At 38.7% G+C, this 18,662-nt stretch overlaps 1 protein-coding gene and 1 long non-coding RNA gene across 4 annotated transcripts; one reads left to right on the forward strand and one right to left on the reverse strand.

Moving 5' to 3' along the window:
* Positions 1–3,652: 3,652 nt before the first annotated feature.
* LOC139803853 (uncharacterized) lies at positions 3,653–18,365 on the forward strand. Its single transcript, XR_011729188.1, has 2 exons — positions 3,653–4,440; positions 15,100–18,365. It is a non-coding gene; the product is annotated as an uncharacterized lncRNA (long non-coding RNA).
* On the reverse strand, positions 4,444–17,298 carry USP42 (ubiquitin specific peptidase 42). Of its 3 annotated transcripts, none has more exons than XM_071760428.1 (16): positions 17,070–17,298; positions 16,117–16,317; positions 14,765–14,875; positions 14,501–14,603; positions 14,264–14,331; positions 14,036–14,106; positions 13,156–13,238; positions 12,455–12,566; positions 11,919–12,059; positions 11,623–11,723; positions 11,078–11,216; positions 10,023–10,469; positions 9,268–9,356; positions 7,574–8,752; positions 6,774–7,069; positions 4,444–6,004 (listed from the first exon to the last, which is right to left on the reverse strand). In XM_071760428.1, exons 1-16 carry the CDS (start codon positions 17,296–17,298, stop codon positions 5,964–5,966), a joined length of 3,411 nt encoding a protein of 1,136 aa, XP_071616529.1. In that variant the 3' UTR covers positions 4,444–5,963. The 3 variants fall into 3 exon arrangements, with proteins under 3 accessions (XP_071616529.1, XP_071616527.1, XP_071616528.1); XM_071760426.1 differs by having other exon boundaries at positions 9,738–10,469; XM_071760427.1 differs by lacking the exon at positions 6,774–7,069 and having other exon boundaries at positions 4,444–4,833; positions 9,738–10,469.
* Positions 18,366–18,662: the final 297 nt, after the last annotated feature.

An 18,662-nucleotide genomic window follows, 5' to 3' on the forward strand; every position in this document is an offset into this window, starting at 1 on the left:
CATCACTTTCCCCTACACTGCCCAGGAATCTTAATGCCCCTGACTCGAGTCATGAGCTACAAGACACTGAATTTCTTACTCTGCTTCTAACCGGTTTCTTTAAAAACGTCTTTGCCATCTGCTGGCTGGAGAATATTAGAGCAGGCACTGTTCCTGACTGATCACAAGTAGAGCAGACCCACTTCGAGTGCAGTAAGGATTGCCTGCCTACCTACTATGGATTAAAGATCTAACTGCCCTAGGTTTCTTTTCCTAGTTAAGTGATCACAACAAAGCAGGAAGATTTAATGACTGGCTTAATTTGCTTTTTATCCAGTAAAATCATTCTTCTGTTTGAGATATGTTGTAGCTTAATTAACACTAAGTAAGATGACAGGGCTCGCATGTGTTTAGGCGTTTCATGTTGTCACAGTTTAGCAGTTTGGGTTGAACAAAAACCAGAGGACAGATTGTTCTCCATTACCCCCCTCCACCCTCTTAAAGGGGAGATAATAGGGAAATAAGGACGAGAGACTTAAACAGGTTTACTAGAACAGGGGAGAGGCAGTGACAGATGGGATGATGAATACAAGGACACATCTGCAGCCCGATCTCGATGCTGCCAGGGATAGGTGCCCGAGGGCCCCTTGAGGCAGGGCCGACTGAGGAGAGGGCTTCACAGCTCATCCCAGCACCCGATGGATGCGGATTCTGAAGGGCCGGGACGAGCTGGTGGTGAAGGAGCTCGGGGACAGCAGGTGGCAAAAGAGAGCAGGGCTGCCTTCTGCGTGACTTCTGTAGTATATGGGCAGGAATTAGGAGAGAGTATTGACCCCTCTGTGCTCCGTATTTAACACTCTTCCTCCTTTAGTTCCTCTTACTCAAACTATGACACCTGTGAAAACACCCCAAAATATTTTCACATGCATTTAGTGTTTTTCATGTGAAAAACCAGGAAGGGGAAATATTTCTGTAAGCAATCAATTCATTCTTGTGCTTGGTAAGAGACTTTGGACATACAGAAAAGTTTGGTATTTTTGTTGCATCCTTAAAGATGATTTTTCAGATATGTGCCAAAGCACTTCTGGATATCTTGCACTGGCACAGTCTATTTCAAATCTCATCTTAACTGTAATGGAGGATTCATTGTTCTGTCTTACTTATTTACCTTATTTTGCATGGGGTGCCAGCTTGGGACTGATTGCATGTTGGCATAAAAAACGAGAGAAAAAGAACAAAGTTTTTTATACCTTAGATTGTCCCTAGAGTGTAGGAAATTGCAGTCTGTTTGGATGAATGTCCAGATACAAGCACTTCCAAGGTGGTAAAACTCATCCAAAGGATTTTGAGTTCTTGAGTGTAAGTATCAGTGCTGGGGCACCTTTGCTTAATGGAAGACATTGAAGCTCTTCATGGAAACAAATTGGCTTGTATGTCCTGTGATTGCAGAGCAGGATGCTGATAGAGCAGCTAACATGGGTTCTTTGGAATCTTTTGTTGGGCAGCTTCCAGTTCTGTTTTCAAGCAAGGCACACAGCAGTTTCATCTTTGGACATGTAGATTTCTAATGCCAGAACCAGTGGAGCTAAGGAATGTAAAGTTGGAAAGCAGCAAATAAAAGCAAATAAAAATCTCTGGAGAAATGTGAGATCACAAAAGTATTAATAAGCCATGAAGCACTTTTGTATCAATTCTCATCTTCTGAAATAATCACCTTTAAGAAACTATTTATGTAACCAGGTGATGATGTCTGCCTATAAGCATGAAGGAGATGCCTTAGGAGTTCATTTGCTCTATTTAGTTTCAAGTTCTTCTATCCAGCAGAAATAATTATATAGAGTAACATGTACCTGAGGATATTATAGCAGGAAATATGTTATTTCTTTGCATTAAAATGCAACATCTTTAACAGCTACTTGTGGTGCTCATTATGTCTATTTAATTTACCAAAGCTTATGGAACAGCGTACTTGGGTTTGATAATATTTGATCTCAGTTGGTCTTTGTAAGAGTATTAACACAGTGAAACTAGCTCATAATTTCCACTGGCCATGAGGCCAGTAAAACAAAGTGGCTTTTGGAAATTTTGGGCAAATCAGGTACTATTCATGAGGGTAAAGAGAAATCTCTCAACCTTTCCCTTTTTTAAATGGGCTTCAAGCCCAGGGGTAGCTGCTTGGTGGCCTAAAGCAATATCTGTTATGGTTTGGCCACGTGGAGGAAAAGTCCTCTGGGGACCATAGACTTCTCCCTTCCTGTTGCACTGAAACTTGTGGATTTTTTCAGTTCTTTGTTTCTAACATCACCCTTTACAACTATGGGGGCAATTAAGAGCTGCTGCTGCTTCTGCCACTGATGCCTTCACTCAGTGTCTAAAGCATTTGGCCACTACCATCAGCCATGTTGCCAGTGCAGTCCAGGGAGAGAAGTATGTAATACTTAAGCTCAGCTGGACTGACTTAAATTTTACCATATTCTGACAAAATAAGCTCTACGTCACTTAACATTTTGAACCAATTTAAACTGGTACAAAACTGAACCTTCATAAACTGAGCAGCATTTATAATGTTTAGTATATAAAAACTGCATATTTTTAAGATTTATTATATATCTATGTAGATATGCTTGCTGGAAAAGCTAGGTCTGTTGTAGACCAAACACTACAAATCAGGACTTGTGGCTTACCAGTTTCATTTCTCTATTTTCTTGGAAAATGTTTCTAGCTAGAGTTTAAAAATAAATGTAAATATTGTACAGCTATGTATTGATACAAGTGTTACTTGGTGTACACAAGTGATTTGCATGACAAATACTCTGTATCAGTCATTGTTAAAAAATGTGATGTTTTATGTAAATCCACCACAATATTAATGTTTTCATTTATCATTAAGACCTGTTGCTTAAATCTGGAGATTTTCTCAAAAATAAAGTCTGAAACTACTGTTGTATTGTTGGTAAATAAGGTGCTATACATGGGAGGCAGTTGCTGATTTTGTTTTGTTTTGTTTTTTTTAAGATTAATGTTCACAGAATGACAGAATGGTAGAGGTTGGAAGGGACTCTAGGATCATCTAGTCCACGGCCCATGCTAGAGCAAGACTGCCTACACATTTCACAGGACTGCATCCAGGAGGGTTTTGAATGTCTCCAGAGTAAGACCCCACAACCACTCTGGGCACCCTGTTCCAGTGCTTTGTCACCCTCACAGTAAAGAATTTTTCAGATGGAACTTCCTGTGCTCCAGATTGTGCCCGGTGCCACTTGTCACTGGGCACTGAGTCTGTCTCCATCCTCCTTACCACCACCCTTTAGATTCTAGATATTGACAGGGACTCCACTCAGTCTTCTCTCCTGGCTAGACATTCCCAGCTCCCTCAGCCTTTCCTCCTAAGAGAGCTCCAGTTCCGCAGTCGTCTTTGCTCTCTCCACCAAGCCGAGGAGCTCCGCTACTTGGGCAGAGACCTCACATCTGTGCTTGGTGCTGCCATCGGGCACTGCCGAGAGCGCGGGGCATCCCCCGCAGCCTGGCACCTTGGGGCAGCGTGTTCCCACCGGAGTTCCGTCTGGGAAGCTGCATCAGCCCTGGGGGGCTCAGGGACAGCACACACCTCTGCCCGCTGACACCATTGCTCCCCTGATGTGCCTCAGCGCCCACCCCGCGCAAACGGCCGCGCAAAGTGCGGGGCCGCGCTCTGAGGGGAGCGCTGCTGGCTCCGCCCTTGCCTCCTCACTCAATAGCCCGCCCGTCAGCTGCCGCTCCCCCGGCCCAGGTGATCCCGCTCCAAAAAGGACCGACCAGACCACTTTGCCCACCCTCTTCGCTGCCATCCCCGGCCCCGGCCCGGACTTGCCTACCCTAGAGCTGCCGCCCTTAACACTCGGCCACAACTGCCGCCGCCTCAGCAGCCCGCCCGCGAGCTGCCGGGGGAGACCAACCGCTTAACGGCCCCTCAGGGAAAGGCCTCATTCCCTACTTTTCCTCTAGTCAGAAATTTGAGCCGTCAGGTTTGAGTCATCAGAGAGAAAGACCTTCAGCTGCGAAATACATCGTTACAATAAGGCATGCTCCAGCTAGGAGCGTTTCTCCGTTAAGGGGTGGTTTCCCCCCCCGCGAGAGCCGGCCGAAATTAAGGAGACATTTTGTCAATTCCCTTTCGTGAGTTTAAGTCAAATGTGAGGGGGAGGCCCGCATCTCTGCTCCTCAGGTAGATTCGTTAGAACTCCCCCGGTGAAGCCGTAGCTAACGCCGTTGCCCAGACCGCTTCTCAGCTCCGGCCCGAAGCCGTCAGGCCCTGCCCGCCCTCCACTCCCCGCTCCACTTCGGGAGCTCTTAACCGAGGTACAGCAGTCAGGACTTCGACTCTGTGTACATATGCCAGAGTTATTCATCAGACCAAAGAGAAGACACCAACTCTTGGAGCCAGAGGACCATGGAGGAAAAAAAAAGCCAGATACAGGACAGGTGTGTGGTTTCTTTGTCATGTTACTTTATGTAACGTCACATAATTGTTGCCATAGGAACATTACGCAGGGTACACTTATGGTTCGGTTTTATGGTGTTCTCCATGTACCAAAATATTCCTTGGAGTATTTAGTAAAACTTAAATCTTGCTCCTCTTTTTGTTTTGTTGTTGTTTTAGTGTCACACATACTGTAAAAATTTACTGCTGAGCTTCCAACCTGTCGCCTGTTTTTGGAAGCTTTTAACTTCTGAGGAGGCCTTCTGCATCCTTGTCTAGGCAGCTGAAGTCCCAAGTTTCTTATCTTCTCTGTGTCTCACTGACAGCATCAGCATCTTCCTTTCAGTGGTAGGTGAGAAGATCTGATTTCATGGGTAGCAAACACACTCTGAAAGCTGTCAATTCACATGACATATTGCATGTTAAATAACTCAAGTAAAACTCAAGTAAAAATCCGTTTTAACTTCGCTGTATTTATATACTATATAAATTTTACATGCTATATATTTACAGTGGGGCAAGTGCTTTTTATCTTCTTTAAAAAAAAACAAAGATCAAACTTCAGACATCTCTGAACAACACAGCTTGTATAAACCAGACAGATTATTCAGATGAACTGTATTTAATACAGGTTCCCCACTCATCTCCTGATGCAGGACCAGTGAATAATAAGTGCATCACAGTTTGATAGCATTTAATAATAAAAATAAAAATCACAGTATGAATTTGTCTGTAACTAGACACTTTAGAGAGACAAAACAGACAACTGAGACTTAAGACAAGTGACAGTATATTAAGAAAATGTAATAAAAACATATGGAAGAGTATACAAATAGTCTTGAGAGATACATTCAGAACTGCATATTTGTTGCTTCACAATGTTGAAAACCAGAAGATTTTCTTCAGATCTTGAATATAACTCAAATGTGAAGTAAATAAGTTTCTAGTGTCAGACATCACAGAAAAAAAGATGCAGCTCTTGCAAAACTCTACTTATTTGAGAGCCTGTGAAATTTTAAATAAGTCTTTAAATTAAATATACAGACTGTCAGTTGCAGTTTTTATAATTCCTGGTCGCTCTTGCACCAGATGTCTAACTTGGAGTAACATTACATGAATAACATAAAGTCAACCTGAGTCTGTAATTAAGCAGCATTTGAGATGGTCTATTCCAGGGCATTATCTCACATCAGTGAGATGTTTATGTGGTAATTTACAATGTTCAGCAGTTGTAAAAAGTTTCCACCCTTTTGGATTAGAAGTATATTTTAAAAAAAGAAAGTCTCAAGTTAAAAACTAAAAAAAAGTTCTTTCATGGTAAAATTCTGTACAGAAATGTTAAGCACCACTTATGACTGGATTTTGTCTTGATGATAATTGTTTTGATAATAACTTTTAAGTTTTGATGATCAGAATCGGCAAGTGTTGGGTTTGGTGTTCAAAATCGGTAAAGTGTCGGGTTGGATGATCAAAATGGTAAAATGTTGCATTTGATGGTAAAAAGCTGTTGGTTTTGATGGAAGGTTTAGTTTGAGAACTGAAGGCTTCCAGCAGTAAGCTCCAAAGCTAAAAAAGAGAAAAGAAAGCAATGTCACTCCCTGTCCTGACATTCAACATAAAACTCTATCTCAGTGGTTTGAGTTCCGAAAGACAAGTCTCAAACAGCTCCATTTGGCTCTGAGTTCTCTCCAGCCATTTTTTTCCTTATTAATTTATTCAAAGGAGCACGAGTCCTGGTGAGATGGCACAACCTAACAATTCCTGGGAATTCCTTCTCAGTTGTTCCTAGTCTGTCCCTACCATGTTTGAGAGGTTCAGTACTCTCTAAAAACCACTGCCACAGCTGCCTGTTTTGAGATTACATTTCATTATTCAGAATATCCTACTTGTGACCCATCTTATTAAAGAAAGATTGACTTTCCACAAGATGGTGGTAAATAACACCCATGAGTAAAATACTGAAATTCTAAAGACTAAAAAAAGGGGCTTTTACAGCCCTCATATTCCACTTGTGTTGCAGTGCATCCAAGTGAGGTACTGTCATCAACTTTATTCATAAACATCAGCCCAGGAATCTTAATGCCCCTGACTCGTGTCATGAGCTACAAGACACTGACTTTCTTACTCTGCTTCTAACCGGTTTCTTTATGACTTAACCATCAGATTAAATAAAATTTTTCCTGTCAGTCTTTTTTTGTTTTGTTTTTTTTTTTTTTTTTTTTTTGTTTTTTTTTTTTTTTTTGTTTTTTTTGTAATGCGGGCTGTTTGGAAGCCATGGTATAAAGCAGGTATTTCATCATACCAACATTTTTATAAGCGTTTTGTGTCTCCTTACCTTTAACATCCTGAGTGGATGTGCTGGAGCTGTATCTCTTGCTGTCACCTGCCGGACTGTAAGGCTTCCCTTCCTTGTAGGGTTGTTTACTGCCCTGGCTTTTGTATTGCTCACATAAATAGTTGCCTGGAGGACAGGACTCTTCCTTCTTCTCCCGTGTTTTCTTCTGGAAACGAGGATCTAAATATTCCAAGAACCCTTTCAGTTTCCTGATGTGTTTCTTCTTTTTCTTCTTTTTCTTACGTTTGCGATTGTCATTGACAAAGCGGAGCACAGAGAAATCCATATAATAAAGTCTGAAGGAAACATGCAAGTTAAAAATAGAAAAACAGATGTGGCACCTGTTGCATATATGAAACGTTACGTTACCACAGGTGATGACTTGCAGAGTGTCAGCTATTTTGTTGTAATTTTTGGACATCTAACTTACTTTAGATGCAGCAAACTTAAGCCCTCTGATTGAATGGCAAAAGGTCCTGGTTTACACAGAAATCATCTACAGGGGCTAGCTGTAGGGTATGTGGAATTTAAAAAATCTTGTTGAAAACTAATCAAGAATGGTGTGCACATGTGATTCTATCTACGTGGTCCAGATCTAGTGTTCTAACAAAATTCAGCAATATCTTTCCTATCTTCACTTGACCAACCTAAGGACATGATCCCCAGCCAGATTATGCTAAGTAATTTGGAAACAATGAAAAAAAAAAAAAAAAAAAAAAGGAGGCTGAAATGCTGAAATGAGAAACACCCGGAAAAGATTTAGGAAAAAAATTGCTCATTATGCTGGAATCCTTGCTTACTTGTAATCCTTCTCTCGATGTTTATCTTTGGACTTCTTTTTCTTCTTGACCTTCTTGTATTTTTTCATTCTTTGGTCATCTATCTTTCGGCATTTCTTTTCTATCTCACTTCCACTTTCTTCTGTGTGGGTGTATTTTCTTTTGCTATTTCTTAGTCTTTCTTTTTCGATTTCCCGGGATGAGTCCTCAAAATTTGAATGAGCTGACACAGTTGGAAGTCCATGTCTTTCACGAGAATATTTTTCTGATTGCTGATGAGGTACCGAACAATGATGTAAATTTGCTCTGTGGCTACTAAAGTGATGTACATCTTCCTCTCTAGAGAGTGCATTGTGAGGCCATCTGCTTTTGCAGTGATAATCCTTATGCGACCTGTTGTAAGCTTGACTGGATTTGTCAAAGTCTTTATCACAGTAAGAGGACTTTCTACTGTCTCTTGCTCCATGACAGAAATAATATTCATTGTAGTATCTGCATTTTTCCCATCTCCATGGTTGATCTTGATGGTATCTTTCTCGGCTCCAAGTTATCTCTCGTTTGTAGTGATAATACCTATTCCTGTCCTGTTCCATTCTTTCCTTGCTTCGTGATCTATACCAAGAATATTTTCCTGAGCTTTTGCCATCATTGGGACTGTTTCTGTCACTGTGGGAAGATCTATACTTGCTGTCATTACAATACTCCTGCTTATGACGATTTTGCTTGTTTGCTTCCACACTGCGGGAGCACTGCCGCCTGGGGGACTGATCATCTGGTTTGCTTCTGGTTTGCTTCTCCTTCTCTTCAGTGTCTGAGTTTTCTCTCTTTTTTCGGTAGTGCTCTTTGTCATTTTTTTTAGAGTCATGCATTTTTTTCTTGTATTTTTTCCTATGTTTATCTTCCTCAGACTTTTTGTTACTCAGTCCCTCATCTCTAGAAAACTGACTCTCCAAAACTTTATCCAGTTTTGTAATAGAAGAGTCATTAACAGGTGGTACTTCTACATAGTTATTAGAAATGTCCTTTGTGACCTGGCATTTATCTTGGCATTTATCAGCATCAGATTTAGTTAAAACATTCTCAGTGTTGCAGCTGAAGCTGGAAGGCACCTTCCTGGATTCTTCGTTTGCAAACACTTTTTCCATCACTGCAGTATCCATCTGAACATCATTTTCACAACGTTTCTGAGGTCCAGGGACACTGCACAAAATAAAAACACATTTTTCACTTGAAAACGCCCATCTAAAAGATGAATGCTAGGAGTAAAATCCCCTTAAGTAAAGAAATGGCTGGCTACTGGAAAACTGAAGGACACAGCCAACACATCTGATCTGATGAATCACATCAGTAGCCAAAACCACTATATTTGCTCTTCTCCCATTGACAAAAAAGTGAAAACACAGATTTCTCTTTCTCTCCCAATTAAGAGGGCAAATAGTAGGACTTTACATTCACACATTATAGAATGGAAAAAAAAAAGAAAAAGGAATAGAGAAAATATTTCTGTAAACGGAAAAAAAAAGGGAAAATACTCTGAAGAAGTGAAGGTTTTCTAAGAGGTATCCACCTGTATGTAAGATGTTTGCAGCACTAGATGATCAGTGTGGAATTCTCTGTGCTGATTTAAACCTTTCCATTAAGTAGTATTAGTACCCAGGTAATACAATGATGAACTTGTATGAAATCTTGTTTTAATCAGATTATACTTATTTTACCTCATTTCCTCAGACAAGCTGTTCATCTGGCTATATCCAAGAGATTCTAAGATAATTTCTTGGGGAACTGGTGACAAAGCTACAGTCATCTAAAATTAAAACATAGAAATTAACAGACATAAAAATACTATCTTTAGCATAAATCTGTGGTTGCAAAATCTCTACGTTAGCTGTTAAACAAGATTGAATTGTATTCACTCTCCCATTTTTACACATCATGGGCACTCATTCCCCCAAATACATTTACGAAACTTATGAAGTACCATCTCAGCTGAGCCTCTTTTAAGTTGAGATGTTCTTATATGTCAGCTCAGCTCTGCAAATTCTAATGGGTGACCTGCACAAAAAGTCATTATGGAATCTATGCTGGGCTTTTCATGGTATTTCACATGAAACAGGAACACAGTAATACACCTGAATACAGAATACATCATAGGTGAGAAATTCTAGATGAAACAAACGTAACTCACTGTGTCAAGCAATCCATTTGTTTTAGAAAAGAAAACCTCAGAAGGTTTAACAGGTGGAACTTGGCAAGCGGAATCATCAAGTTTAAGTCCATTTTCTTTAAATTCATTGTCTATACTAATAGCACCATTGAGTGAATCTTTTTTTGGCAGCTCACGCTGAGATCTTTCTTCTTTAGCATTCTGGCAGGAAGCATGGGAATTCTGCAATGTATGGACCACTTTTCCAATCAAAATTCCATTAGAAGATACTACGTTGCAGTTCCGTTTAAACAAGCCCTTTGTTACCTCAGCTTTTCCTGAAGGCTCTGCACTGTAAGGGACTGTGTTATCAAAGCTTAGTTTAGCATTCCCATTCACTGCTGGCTCAACAAAAGTTTCATCAGGACCTTCCTGTTTAGAATGGTTAGCAGCAACTGACACTCTAGATGTATTTGAGGTAGAATCCGGTGCAGAATTGGTAACTGTGGATGAAGGAAGGGGCTTGCTTAGATCCTCATCCTCTGCAGCACTGCTGTGACAGTCAGGCTGTGACACAGTTTGTCGTGCAGGCAATTTGTTATGAATACTGATAGTTATCTTCTGGTTTTTTGAGGAGTCAGTAACTGATGGCCTTGTAATTGCCCAGTTTTGTACACAAGCTGTTGGTGGAGCTGATGATGGCCTTTTTAGGGTGACACCAACATTATTTGGATCCTCTTTTAGGGGTCCATTTCCATTTAAGTGACTTGTATTCTGTATTTAAAAAAAGAGAGATTACAGGATGGATTCATGCAAACACACAGCAATTAAAATTTTAAAATATAAAATTTCTCCTCTAAATATTTTTACGAATTGTCTCAACAATTAAGAAGAAAAAACACCTTCCTTCAAATATAGATGTAAATCCAACAAATGTGTTTACTTCCTGCTTTTGCTATTGGTATCAAATGAGCACTCTTTTTGAAACCCACCCAAACAATATTGACTTATGCTGTTCCCAAGTGTATTATTTTTCCCTTTAAACTTTCCCTACAATTTGTTTTCACTGTTTCAGGTAAAATGATACTGATAGGGGGAGGAAGGATATTTACTTTAAAAAAAAAGTTATTTAACCATTAATAGCCTAAATTTTCTCAAGACTGTAGTTTTCAGTGCTTTAGAAAGCTGAATTGGAAGCACAAGGTACTAAGCATGGCTGCACAATTTAGGATTAGCCCTTGTTTTAATAATTCTGGCTGTAGCACAAGGGCTATGAAGAAAGCTGCAGTGGGGGGAGGGAAAACAAAACTCAGATGCGAAAAGAAAAATCACCACACACCAAACGCAAACCCCACTATCATTATCTGCCCCTCTCAGGTTACCTTAATCATATGAGGAGGAAGTCGTGGTCCTATAAATCCAGCCTGCTTACTATTAGCCCCCCGCTGACCAAGGAATGGACGGGGATAAGATGGTGCTGGTAAGTAAAAAGCACGTTCTCCAAGTGTCAAATCATAGCGCCTTGGGAAAGAGCAGGGATCTTAGTATTGACTTTTGAGTTTACAGTTTAAACCCCACCCCATAATTTTATAGCAAGATATATGCAAAAGAGTTCACCAAGAATACAATGTAGGTCTTCCTACAATAACTCTCTCTTTCAGAGCACTAACTTATCCTTACAGCATCATTACAGACTCATTTCTCCTTTTTTTTCTACATTTGCCAACTCCAGAGATCAGATATCTAATAATGTCCACAAATGCAGCAGTTTAATGCTGATAAAGTAAAAATAATAATTGACATGGGGAATTTCTGGTTAAACAAAACTGAATTGCAGCAATAGTAATCTTCTCCGAGAGAGAAAAACACTTGAAAAGAAGAAAAATATCCATAACAGAAAATAGATTACCTTTAGTATTTTTATTACCTGATATAAAAAAGTACATAAGCTTGCTGTGTGAGAACTGTTTTGATATCAGAAAGCTCTACTGAGGCATCATTCATTCTATACCAATGTCCGTTACCAGCCTGCAAATAAAGACAATGGCATCTTGAGATTAATTGCTTGCTTTCCAAGTGAGATCACAGATAGAGCACTGCAGAGCAAAACATACCAAGCAAAACATACAACACAACCTTTCCTCCTAACAGCAGAGGATACCAGGCAATGTTTTAATTTGTTCACACAGACTTTACCCTGTTAGAAATCAAGCTGATACCTACCTTTATGAAGCAGAGATAGTGTCCTGCATTGCAGTTGAAGCCATTGTGTACTAGAACTGCATATAAAGCATAGATGAGTGGTTCTCCAATTGCTTGGGACATATATGCTCGGAGATCCAAATATTCAGGGTATTTTACATCCTAAGGACAGAGCAAGAAGATTCAAAACTTATCCTGAAATGCCTCATGCAACAGCCTGAAAAACACATTTCTAAAAACACAGACTAGGATTAGATTAATCTATTTTCTGATTCATTTACAAATACTTATTTTCATAAACAAAGCTTCATAATTTAAGTTGCAGAGAGTGTTTTCTACAGAATTAGCTCTTTAAGAGTAAGGTAGATTCTTACTGTGACACAGGCTCTTTTATCATTATTTAAAAAGAAGCCACAGCTGCCTGCCTGACTTTTCTTCGACTACAGTTATTAGTCTACAGTTAGTGCCTGCAAACAGTAGCAGCTTTTTAGAGTATTCATCTTTGGGAAACCTTTCAGTCCAAGAAGATAAAGTTACATTACAGCTGTAAATAGTACCTTGTTGATCTTTCCACCTGTAAAATTTGCAAATCTTTTCAGAGATATGGTGAGAACATTGGAAGAACGATGTATTGTATACCTCTTTGATGCAGGAACCATCTTTTTGCACCTTAAAACCAAGCACAGATAAATGGTTAATAGCACATTCTTTTACCTCCCAAAAGACAAGTTTTCATCTCTCACACACACTTACGTTATTTGAATAATATTTACTCGCATAATATGTTTTTTCTTTTCATAAATCTAGACACTGCCTTCAGGTTTCTTAAGAGAGAGAAGCCAGCAGGATATAAGAGGACAGCTCTACAGAACAAAGGACATGTAACATTATTTTTTGGTAGCCAAAGAGATTCCTGGACATATATCTTTATTCTGCCAAAAAGGTAGAGCTTCCCAACAGCCAGAGGCCCCAGTGTAAACAATGCTAGGAATAAAAATCTGAAGTAAGTTAACGGCCACAATTCCTACAATTCCAAATATTCATTCAGGAACACAAAAATTTCTCTTAGAAACACATGTACTATTTTCCAGGCTCTGAATGATTTCAGCTTATTAGTTGTATAAGCAAAGCTAAATGAAAAAACAGAGAGCTCTGTCTCATCTTTTTTCTAAACATAGTCAAAAGATACGTTATGCTGTAAGCCATCAATACATTAAACGTGTATCGTGTATGAAGGTGTAATTAGTCACAATCTTACTTGCTGCACTTATAGCTATTTTCACCGTCCAGTTGTTCTGGTTTCACAAATTGTTCTAGAGCTCTGGTGACAGATGTAACTGCCTGGAAGAGTAAAAAGGTAGAGTACTAAGTCGTTGAAAATGCAACATTTCAGCCAATTACTAGGAGTTCAGGAGAGAACCTTGCTAGTTCATACTTAAGGGACCTACCAGGAAGCAGTGTGGAGGAGGAAGTAGAAACACAATATGCTGAACATTTATCTGAAAATTATTCTACCTCAAAATAAATACACCTTGCAATACCATAGACAACATCTGTGCTATGCTTTGGCATCATCAATGAGAACAATCAAACTCATCAGTCTTACAACAGGTGTATATTGAAGTCAAGCGATTGAGGACTGTGGTTTCTGTAGATACAGTTTTTAATTTTCCAGTTTAAATCCAGTGCATACATGGAGACCATCTACATGGGTTCCACTGAAAAACAAAGTCCAGTCCATTGAAAAGGTTGGTCTCTTTTCAGTGGTGTTTTGTGACAGGACAAGGGGAAACAGAAACTGGAACACAGGCAGTTTCATCTCAAAAAGAGGTAACATCTCAAAAACTTTTTTACCATAAGGGTGAAGGAGCACTGGAAAAGGCTGCCTAGAAAAGCTGTGGTGTCTCTTTCTCTAGAGACTTTCAGGACACATATGGACACATTTCTGAGCACCTGCACTAGGTGTTTTGGCTTTGGCAGGAAGTTTGCATTCTATGATATCCAGAGGTAACCCCTACCATTTGGATTCAAATTCACCCCAAGCTCTTTGTTTTAACAGGGTATGTTTTAAAGTAAGTTAATTCAGAAAGCTCTACAAATCTTTACACTTTTCAGTCCATATTCACAAAACATCTTACCTTTATATCCAAAGGAATATTTAGGAAGGGCTCATACGTATCCGAAACAGCCTTGCAGTTTAAGCACTTCACTGGAATAAAAATACGAAAACTTAATAATGTCTGAAGAAGACCAACTCTGCAAATTTCAATTATTACTACTGAAGTCAAACTACAAACTCTTTTACTACAGACAGACAAAAAAAGCCACAGAACAGTTCTAAGGACAGTTAGATTTTTTTAAACTACCTCGTGATCTTAGATATCCTCCAAATATTTGATAAATAAGCGTGGTGCCTTGAGAAGATCTGTCCAATCTGGAAATAAATCAATCACATGTCAGAAGACTTAAGGCACAGAGTAAACCATTCAGTTTCTTTTTTTTATGAAACATGAGATTTTAATTTATGATAGTAAATTTATGACAGTAAATGAAGGAGCAGGAGGGGCTAGGAAATATTTAAAAGTTAATTTGTTTATGCTTACTTGGTGCTTCCATTTAAGCAAGCTTTCTGCAGAGCATCAACAGTGAAGCATAAGAATTCATGTGCATCCTCTTGACTGCCAAAACGGAAATGTTTTCCTATTCCTAATAAATAAGAGGGTCATTAAATTTCTCTCATAGAAAATCAAAAGCTCCTATTTTTAACATCTCTCTTCTTTAAGGAATCAAAATAATTTACTTCTTATCAAACCATTCTTTGAAAAATAAAAAAATAGGAAGATTTAAAACCATCTGAAATGACTTACTTTTAAGGCCATTGATAACAGAGGTGGGTTTGATGGCATTATTAGAGAAACATAGGACCTGGTTTATGTGAGTTTCCATTGTGCACATCATACAGAAGCCTTTTTCATGACCTGAAGAATGACAGAAGAAAGTATCACAGGCTAGACAAATATATATATTGCTATAAAACCCCCACAACCACTAATTATCTTTAAATTACTGGTACAACGTCCTCTTTCTGTGATATATTGTATTCTCCTAAAGCATCAATTAAAATGTTGTTTAAGTCAGTATTAAAGTGCATTTCCTTATAAGAAATCTAAGTAATGATTGCAATGTCATTTTGTTTTTGTAGGCTGACAGAAGCTTGAAACTCCACAGGCTTAAGAATATATGGGGAAACAATATTGACATTGATGATACAGCACTGAAAAAGAAGGTGTATTATTTTCAGCATGCTGCTGTTAGGTGAGCTACATGACACAGAGCTCAGAATCCTCTGGGAGAAAGGAAAGATGAAAGTAATGTAGGTATTAGGACTTCTGTCCTCATTTTTCAACAGGATTCTTAACTGAAATCTTTATATATGTTAAGAAAACACAGTTTAGGTGCTTAGGAATATGGTTCAGCACTGGACTTGCTAGAGTCAGGTTGATGGTTAGACGTGATGACCTTAAAGGTCTTCTCCAGCCAGAATGATTCTGTGATTCTAGGAATAAAGACTGAGATACCAGACTAAGAAAGCATACAGGTACCTTTGTAAAAATACACAAATATAGATGTGAAAAGAGGCTCCTAGGCTTAAAGAAATTCAAGTATAAAAATTAAATTAAAATAACACTAATTCAAGGGTCTAAAAAAGACAAGATTTTCTTTAAAATAAAGTCAGTCAAAATTTTAATACAGTCTCCCACAAATTCCTGTTTGGGTTCAGAAGAGACCAGCTTGTAGTGCTTTCTTGGGAGGGTTGGTCTTTGGTTTTGTTTTGTTTTTTTTAAAAATGGCCTAAGAGTCAACATAGAATTTATCAGTTCATTACACTAACTGGGCTGCAGAGACTAGGAACCTAGGACACCAATATCCTCAATTCCATCACCTTTCTACCCCCAGGAAACCCCAATGCCAAATGTGCATCCACAATGCATTGTTCCCATGAAGCAAGAAGTGATATTTTTCTAAGTTTTGCCATGGTGCATTCAATGAACAAATGCACACAGAATCATTTAGGTTGGAAGAGACCTTGAAGATCATGAGGAAAGCCAGCTTCTACAGATAGAACAGGGCAACTGAAAGTCTTCTTCACAGATTTACTGTTGTTCTTTCACCTTCAGAGCTGTCCAACAGATGTGAAATAATGCTGCAGAGTACTCACAAGACTGGGTGTGTTCAAGAGAAAGCATATAATTGGCTAGAGGAGGTGTGTAGGTTAAACACTGTAGAGTAGAATTTAGGAAGCATGTGTTGCCAAGATTTTGTAGTCCAACTCCAACACTTTGTGTTTGCTGCCAATCCATACAAATTTTCTCAGGTGGGAAAAGAATCCTTTGTGGCGGGGCAATTCCATCATTAACAACTGTGGGAGAAATATACTTTAGAAAAGATATATTGGCTTTGTTTTGCTAAGGGCATTTAAAAACAAGCATTCTGCATAAGCACCCAGAAGAACCAGCTCTACTCCAAAACATAAAAACATTTAACACTGATCTTTAACATTGCCACTCGTATTTTCTGGTCAACACAGTTTTGGACAACAGTTTATTAATTTGTTTCAGTTCTTCTAATACAAGAAAAACTATCACTCTTATTTTAGTAACTTTTTTTTGCCAGGTTTCTTTCCATATGTAGCTTTTAATCTGATTATTAACTCAATTACTGTTTTTTTTTTCCTTATTCCACATAAAATACAAACTTACACTTGTCACTAGTAAATATAAGATCTAAGACAGAAAAATAACCAAGTAACAGTCACAGAAGGTAACCCTATAGATACCTTTTTGTGAGCAGTGTTATCATTCAAGGGCTCATGGAAGCTGTGAATAGCAATGGTAAAATTCACTTTTCCCAGATACTTTCTCTATTATAAAGAGCTCCCCATGACTGATTGTAAATAGATCAAAACTAAGTTACAAAGAGATTGTAACCAGACAAAAATTTCTGTAGCACCAGCCCCAGTTGTTTCAGGGGATTAACAGCTCTACTACTGAAGTCTTTATTTGTTCTAGTCCCCCATTTTATAGCTTTGCAACAAGTAAGAACTGCATTTTCTACTTTTGTTTTGTTTTTAAGAAAAAGGGGTGGGGACACAGACACAAAATACATACTTACCTAGATCTCTTTGGGCAAAAGGCTTAGTTTTTTGAGATGATCTACAATAAATAGCATCTCCATGTCCTTTGTCCACAGAGACTTTTTTTGGATCTTCTGTAGGTGGTACCCGGCCCAGATTTGCAGTGCGTGATGTCATTTTTTTAGTACGGGGTTTCTTAGGTTTGTCAGACCGCCTTGATGATGATTTTTTAGATTTTGAAGATTTTGGCTTGTTAACTATGGTCATTGTTCATATCTGTAACAGAGGAGAAAATTCTGGTTGACATAAGAATGTCAAGAAGCATTCCAGAAAGAAAAAAAGAAATCCTGTCACTTAGTCTCAAAGAAATTACTTGACGAGCTAAATAGCTGATAAGAATTATTAAAAAAACAACACCCAAACACCAAACCCAAAACTAAACACTCAGAGCAGAGTCTTTCATCAAAAATGTATCAATATTGCTTTTAACTTCTGCAGAGCTGGCTACTGATGACATTTCTTCCTCTTGCATGGGATTTTCATCCTTTACAGTTACAAAGAAGCTGTAAAAAGGAGCTGTGAGTAGTGGCATGTTGGAGTGCTGTCCTGATGACAACCAGGAACAGCTGTTTAGCCTGTCTTTTCACTCCTGGGAACCACACACCTCTGACATGCAGAGAATGGGATAAGGCTCTGAGGTATCTTGGGTAAGGGGAGATAGGAAACTCTGGTTAATACACTTCTGCCTGGGTTTCTTCAGCCACTCCAGGATTTGTTTGGATACAATTTTGTCAGCAGTCCTGGAAGTATTTTGCATCTATCACAGTTACAACTATCAACCAAAAAGTTAAACCAAAACCCACCTTTTTCAGTTCTAGTTACATAACACTGTAGGTTCTCCTCTGACAAAATGACAGAGGAATATAAGCCATAAAAAGGAAATGCTGAACATTGAAGAAAGCAAAACTCAAGGACAAAGGCAATAACTGATACCAAGTCCTTTTTAAAATGCTGATTAGGTTTCAAGATGATACCTCTTTAAATACATTGTGTATATGCACAGTAAGCTGCTGAATAATTACATGATCAATTATCAATTCTGTATGTAAATTTTTGCTACTATCTTAATGTGGCACATGGGGACTTCTTAAGCTTAGGGAAACTTTAAACTGAGAGTTTAAAGCATAAACACCTCTGTTACACTGAAATAAAGCAAAAAGCAGTTTCAGATTTATGGGACAATCTGATTGATATTGATAAATCTAAAGATTTAATATTCAGAGGTTAAACGGAGATTTGTAGCTTAAACAAAGCCCATTAGAGAATCTCCAGTGCCACAAAAGACAAATCATGTGCAAAACCTACATAGGATCTTTTCCCTGTAAATTTTAAACTGAAAATCCACTCTATACACATTTTCCATTTCTGAGACAATGAAAAAGTGGAAAATACCCTCTCTTTCTACAGAGGAATTAAGACATCCTTGTCCATTTGGAAGACTAAGATGACTGATCTTGGACACAGTGATTTTCTGATTAAGATACAGGCTTCAAATTGCAGATCCCAGTGGCATCTCCTTTTTCTGATTGAAAGAGAAAGTGTTTCAGCAGCATATTTGAAACATATTTGTG

The sequence above is a fragment of the Heliangelus exortis genome, chromosome 17, assembly GCF_036169615.1.
Source record: "Heliangelus exortis chromosome 17, bHelExo1.hap1, whole genome shotgun sequence".
NCBI classification, from domain to species: Eukaryota; Metazoa; Chordata; class Aves; order Apodiformes; family Trochilidae; genus Heliangelus; species Heliangelus exortis.